Source organism: Myzus persicae, unplaced genomic scaffold, assembly GCF_001856785.1.
Source record: "Myzus persicae strain clone G006 unplaced genomic scaffold, MPER_G0061.0, whole genome shotgun sequence".
Taxonomy (NCBI): Eukaryota; Metazoa; Arthropoda; class Insecta; order Hemiptera; family Aphididae; genus Myzus; species Myzus persicae.
Genome location: NW_019100769.1, coordinates 109,896 through 117,004, shown reverse-complemented (window position 1 = coordinate 117,004; position 7,109 = coordinate 109,896). Strand labels below are relative to the sequence as shown.

The window sequence follows — 7,109 nt, the reverse complement described above, 5'->3', positions numbered from 1 at the left end:
TGATCATTATTAAAGGAAAAAAAGAGGATGAGCAATGCTCACCGAGCACACTTGGTGAATCGCCCTGTATATATTATGCATATAAACATTTTTTTAAATCAAATATTGATTGCGACTTGTGTATAACAAAGTATTCCTAGGTATGTAAGTATAAATAAGTATAGTTTAATGGTCATCATAATAGTGTTGACTCTAACCGTAAAGAAACCTATTATGACAACAACAGGTTGTATACACGATGATAAATGATAATATTATATGATGAACAGCGTGCACCTAACTATCAATCAGATTATCGTTGACCACAAATGTTCTCTTATTCTCTTATAGTTATGTGGTCCATGACAAAGTGATGATACAGTTATTGATGTATGACATATCGTGGTGAAAAGAAGGCCATTAAAATTTTTTGCAGAAATATTCGCAATATATACGCTGAAAACTATAAATAACTGATGTTCCAATTAATTAACACACTGTATATTACATTATTATTATTATTATTATTATTTGTCAACAAAATAATTATTATAATGATTTGATATTTTAAGAATTTAATAGGTACCTACCTAGCCGTCGAGTAGAACGCACCTGTATACGTTTGGGAGGTGTATCTGTAATAATATACATTTTCGTTTTCGGAAGTAAAATCTTTTAATTCCATTATTATTATTTGTAGAAGGAGTTTTAGTGTATTTCAACGAATTTTCAGTCAGTTTTTACGATTTATAACGAAAACATGAAGTCGACGGCTGCCGTAACGTTCTCCCAGGTGAGGTGCATTCTTGTTTTTATCATAATATTTACCCTACCACAGCTGATACCTAATGGCTAATAGTGACGGAAAATGTCCAAAAACTATCATTTATTCAAGCAGAAAAGGTACCCTTGAGATGGCCGATGGGAAGGAGCAAGTCTTCCTAAAAAAGCACCCGTTTTTTCATCAACTTAAGATGATTATGTCATACACCGGTTAGACACATCCTGCAGAAATATATAATAATTTTATAATGGAATTAATTAGGTATAAGTCCTCGAAAGTATTGTGACGTTTGAATGCGTATTTTGTGAGCTTTTAAGTTCAAATAGTTTTTATAGTAAAATAAGTACCTATTAATATATTATATATCTTTTTTTGCTTTGCCACATATCTGGCTGAATGAAAAATTTTAAAAGAAATAGTTTTATTTAATGGACATTTTGATAGCTATTTATTTATTTTAAATTTATTTTAGAACTCGTGTTTTAAAAATGATCTAAGCACCTATTTAGTATAATTAGTATTTTATAACTTTTAAATACAGGTATACATATAACTGTTTCAACTAACCTACGAATATTACAATATAATAATTGTTATTGAAGTTTTATAAAATATTTGTGTGTAAAGAAAATGAGTGCTAGTTTACATTTTTTTAACCCTACAATAATGTATATTTAGTACTCTTCTTATAATTAAAAGTACAGATCCCTAAACCTATTATTATCATATAGTCATAAACTATGTGAAACGCCCTCAAAACTAATATTCATATAATAATATAATATATATAGTACCACAGTATTGTAATTAATCTAAATAACTCTCTAAATATATAGGCACTTGACTTACTGTTCACCCACTTCTTCGCTCTTGTTAGCAGTATTTTTTATTGTAAAAATTCCTTTTAGATCTGTGCGTTGTACGTGGTACTCAGATGCAGTCCAGCGTCGACTGCACCACACATGAGCACGGCAGTAGTGCTGGACCAATACAGGTTGAATTCACACACGACCATCAAACCATATTATGCCTCTTATTCTTATAACAACATCCTGTAAGTGGAGACGTCGTTTTTTTATCAGTCACTCGCCTACCCATGTAAATACGAAAAATGTCGATATTTATTTTAATTTGTTCAATATTCAAAATTATTAGACCGTATATAGTTGGTGAACCCAGACAGCTGAAAACTCTCGACCAGAAAATTGAGGAAAATATTTCGGCCACGGCTTCGGATACGCCACCTGTTATTATCGGTGTAATTAACGATGATAAGACAAAGAACTACGATTACAATAATTGGTCTAAACAGGTGGACCTCGCATACGATCAGTTGCAATCATTGTTAGAAGCTTTGACTTCTGCGAAAAGTAAAATTAAAGCCATGTCGATGAGGACAAAGCAATCTTTCGGGGAAGAACTTACCACTAACTCGTTCAGCGATTTAGTCACGTGAGTGAACAAAATTTTTTTCCGTGTATAATACGCATAATAATATTAATACGATATATTTTATAATTTGCGTTCGTGTATATTATATTTATGTTAATGTTTATTCACGTAAACAGGACGATTCACCAAGTATGCTCACTACCATTTTTTCCTTTGGTATAATTTATTTAAATACAAATTTTGAAGTAAATGTATTTCTATAGGTACCTACTTAGTCTATACCTACTTATAATATTGATCATATTTGAAAATTAAAATACCTACTTAGATTTCTTGTACCATTTAAGGAGTGTCTTGTGCCGATAGAACTTATTTTTTCTCATTATTAGTATAATATCGATATAGGTACCAGTTGATCTATTTAACGAAAGACATTTATTATTTCAAAAACTATTTATGTTTTTGAAAATATTATTTTACTTCATTTTAAGTCGTTAAAAAACATTTCGCCATTTTTAATTTTTTCAATTATTGTTTATTGATAAAAATATTCATTTTTATTTCTTAGTTAAAAAGTTGAAAGCAGAATATTTTCTGGAGCACTTTGATATTATATAAAAATCGAATTTTGGACTAAATATTATACCTAGTTGTTCGAAATTTGGTTTTTATAGATAAAAATACTCTAAATAATATTCTGCTTCAGAATATGAGTTTAAAAATGTATGCGTTGTCAATCAAAAGAAAAATTTACTTAGAAACGATAGATAACAATAAAAAATTAAGAACAGTCTAGTCGTATGAAATTGGTCGCTTTCAAAATGATGTGTATTATGTACAAATAATAATTTTTCGTAATTTCTCTTGAAAATTATTAATAATACACGTGTTAAAATAACTATAAATTATGAAAAAAAAATATGCGTGAACATAATTATAAGTTACTAACTGATCCCGTGCACTCTGTTGCCCGTTAAAAATGTCAACTCTATATGAGACTCGATGGTGATAATGCGAGCAGTATATTATGCCTACCTGTTTTTGTATTATTGAAATAATATGTTTTATATTTATTTTGATTGCGGACACGCCGATGAGCGGCTAAAGTGCAACTCAGCCACCTTGGTAGGCAATGTGCGAAAATTCAATTGTATGCATGCTTATACCTGATCTGCCCGATAAACCACTGCAGGCAACAAATAAACAACAAAAATAACCATTTCTACTAAATATATTTATATTTCTCCTATAACCAATACCAACCGTATGTCTGCATATAAACAAATATTTTCTTCGTAAATCTTAAAATCTCCGTTTGAGCAACTCCCCGGGTCGGACCTATCGGGTCCAATTGTGAATCTAAACCATCCAAGATTGTGTCTTGATAGATTAGTAAAAAAAAAATTTTTACAGAAAATGGAAAACGAAGTTGTAATAATCGAATAACCATATTTCATATAGATAAAACCTAAATGTTATCTTTACTATCGACTATTGCGTTCTATGTAAAGAGAATATGACGGCTATAAATAAAATCGAACGGAATAAAAACGATGCGAAAATTATCACTTTACAAAATTTAAGCTTTATTTTATAATATATAGTGAAACATAATATCAATAGTTAATACCTAATATTCAATATTAAAATAATTTAAAATTATCATTTAATTTCAATAAACGTATTTCTCCGTGTTGATCCATTTTTTTGGTGTTGGCCGGGGGCCCCATTTTAACGATTAATTATGTCATATGCAATTGTATAAGCTAAAGCTTGCTGTTGCTTTTTTAATTCGAAAAAACATTCCGGAATTCAAAAAATAAATCATCGAAAAATTTTTTTAAAAAAAGCGTTTTTTTCGTAAAAACTGGCAATTACGAACAATTAAAAAAAAATTTGAAGAAAATCAACCCAGCCGTTCTCAATTGATGAATTTTTATACATATTTGGATCCATTTTTATACAGTGAAAACTGTCTAAAGCGGACCCTGAATAATACGGAAAACCATCCAATACGGAATTTTTCTATGGTCCCGGCACGTTCCTATAGTTTTATATAGACGCTCAATCTCAATAAAACGGAACCTTCATAACGCGGAAACGGAACGATTTTGTAAGTCCCAAGCAAGTCAACCTTGCATAAACCGGAAAAATGACATGCGCGTGTCAAATCTAAACCAAAAATAAGGTATAAAATATAGATATGTCGATATGCGTACAATGTACATCGTTAAATAATGATGGATAAAGAAGATAAAATTGTTACAAATGCCTCTTTACATCAAGATCTCAAAGTTCAATCCATCAACCAAACAGCAATTACATTCTACTCAAGACTTCACTGCAAAATGCTTGGCCACCCAAACAAATTAATATCCAATCTTCGCTCAAAACATCTTCCCGGCAACCCCACCCGTCGACTCAACAGAAATTGGTCCAGAGACCTTATCTAAAATACTTTTACATTTAATCAACTAGATTTAAGACTCATTAAAAGGTAGCTCAACTGTGAGCTTCCCTTCACTGCCCCATCATTGTCATTCCTCCCTCCAATTTACTCATTGTACATAACTTGTATAGATTGTAAATTTTTCAATAAACGCTATTTAAAAAAAAAAAAAAAAATTGTTCTATAGGTACATATTTGTACAATATATGTACATTGTACATACAATGCATTATAGCATAAATTGTATCTTAAACGATACGACATTTCTTCTTTGTAACTGTGAAACAGTCTTACATCGACAGCCGTATTTACACTTTTAATTTTATTTTATCTCCAGTCCATCGCATTAAAATATTAAAATGCCAAAATATAAATGTCTTTCATTAAATGAAAAATATATATATTATATAATATTATAATCCTCTATTATTATTTATATTGTCCATACTCCATTTGTACTTACATTAAGTTTTTAAACCAGTATTCACGTCTCGTACAGCTAATTGACGTTCTCATAAAAAATAATAAAAACATAATTTCTTTTTAAAAAAACTACTGTTCTAATAATCTAAATATTGAATAATGGTGACATCGAAAAATGTGTAAAATCCCAGCAGGGGCGGCTCCAGAGCCAAGGTTAGGGGGGGGGGGCAAGTTATAATTTCACAAAATCTTATAACAAAAAGAAAACAACAATTTTTACAACACAAATTCAAGACGTCTATTTTTTAAATTTGCGAAAATATCAATAATATTATCTATTTGATCTAGAATATTTATTTTATCCATACAGAAATATGTGCTACGCAATAATTCAACATTCATGTTTTGAACATAATAAAATAATAATATCATAGTATCATACCATAGTATATTTTATATTAATATAGTTTATTTATAGCCTTATTGGTTCTTCGTAAGAATAGATAGCAACCAGCGGGTACATCGTATACACCGTCGTAGGCTCTATGGCTTATTATAGTCCATATTATGACAATATTATAATATGCATTTTTTGTTAACAATATAATTTTTTTATAAATACGGGCTTGGGGGGGCGGCCCCTAGGCCCCCCCTGGAGCCGCCCCTGAATTCCAGTTGGCTGTATAAACTTTTTATTTACTTTTTCATGGTCTTTGCCTGCATTTATAAGGATTGTTTGTACTTTGTAATATCTCCAAAATAATTATTTTATTGTTGGTCAATAAATCATGATAATTTTTATAAAATTATCCATTGAGTACATGCAATTATTAGGATTATATTATAATCCAAGTCCTTCTTTTGTGAACAAATTAAAAAAAATTGTTTTGATATCACTCTCAGGGTAGTGACCATCGATGTTCATGTGACACCCGCAAGGGTTACGCAGTAGTTACTGGTTTACTGCGGCAGGAAAAAATAACCTAAAAGTAGTATAATTACTAATAAGTAATTCATTTGTCTTGGAGAATAAATTATGATGTATTAATATCCAAGTTACTTGGGCTTACTTGATAAGATCAAAGCGTATATATCATCATGGTATAGTTTATATAATATTTCGACAATATCTATAGAATATTATGTGTAAAAAAATTATATTGTGATGTTTGTGTGAACAAAACAGAACTGAAATTCCACATACAAGGCACCAGAGTACGACAAATATGACTGCAGTGTGGCTGCATTTCACAGCCGAATCTACGAATGTATCGACACCCTGGCCGCCAACGACAACTACCATCATGCCCTACACTACGACTACACAAATGCCGATCACCACGACTATGCAAAGCCCAAAACAGAATAAATTTATATGCACTTTATGTGTTATCATTGTAAATGAATAAAAAAAAATATAGGACATTAACATATTGTTCTGTGATATAATTGCAGTTACTACCACTGGTATGCATAATGTACAATATAATATTCTACTCAAAAAGTATAAAAAATATGTTTTTCTTTCATTGCCGACTAATTATAATAATCCTTCCCTAAAATACCTAATTATATCATAGAAATATACTACTTAGTACTTACACAAATAATATGTGTCTTCACATATTGTGTGATAATAAATAAAAGGGGCCGTGTGAGTAAAGCTTTATTGTATGTTAGGTTAGAGAAGTTACTGTATTGAATGTGTTAAATTCAATGGATTCAAAAATATAAGAACATGGTAGCCGGTAGATATGCGAAAAAATGATTCTGAGCGAAGCTGTCAGCCTAAAATATTGCGAAGTATAGGTATATTATGGTATTGCGATTAAAGTAATTTATTTAATTATTAGACATTAGAACTACAGTAGGTTAAATTCTTTTATTCCGAAAAAATTGCATTTTAAAATGACATTGCGTGTATAAAATATAATAATTCAAGTGCTTATCATAAACAATATTTTTAAAAAACTAGCTAATACCAACTGTTCCAAATCATTATTTTCTGATTAGATATATTCTAATTTCGTCCAAATTTGAATATAAAATGTCTATAAATAAAAACTGTGTTTATACATTTAT

The 7,109-nt window shown here is 29.9% G+C and overlaps 1 protein-coding gene across 2 annotated transcripts; it reads left to right on the top strand.

Moving 5' to 3' along the window:
- Nucleotides 1–363: 363 nt before the first annotated feature.
- LOC111042880 lies at nt 364–6,532 on the top strand. Of its 2 annotated transcripts, XM_022327598.1 has the most exons (6): nt 364–478; nt 552–616; nt 680–772; nt 1,672–1,817; nt 1,919–2,215; nt 6,214–6,532. In XM_022327598.1, the coding sequence occupies exons 3-6, from the start codon at nt 740–742 to the stop codon at nt 6,434–6,436; spliced, it is 699 nt and encodes a 232-aa protein (XP_022183290.1). In that variant the 5' UTR covers nt 364–478; nt 552–616; nt 680–739; the 3' UTR covers nt 6,437–6,532. The 2 variants fall into 2 exon arrangements, with proteins under 2 accessions (XP_022183290.1, XP_022183289.1); XM_022327597.1 differs by having other exon boundaries at nt 552–772.
- The last annotated feature ends 577 nt before the right edge of the window (nt 6,533–7,109 follow it).

What these genes read in the sequence shown, in the direction of transcription:
- LOC111042880 (XM_022327598.1), top strand. Translation starts at nt 740, where the DNA reads ATGAAGTCGACGGCTGCCGTAACGTTCTCCCAG. An exon ending in TATTCTTATAACAACATCCT is followed by an intron (nt 1,818 to 1,918) that starts GTAAGTGGAGAC and finishes CAAAATTATTAG; the next exon opens with ACCGTATATAGTTGGTGAAC. An exon ending in TCGTTCAGCGATTTAGTCAC is followed by an intron (nt 2,216 to 6,213) that starts GTGAGTGAACAA and finishes TGAACAAAACAG; the next exon opens with AACTGAAATTCCACATACAA.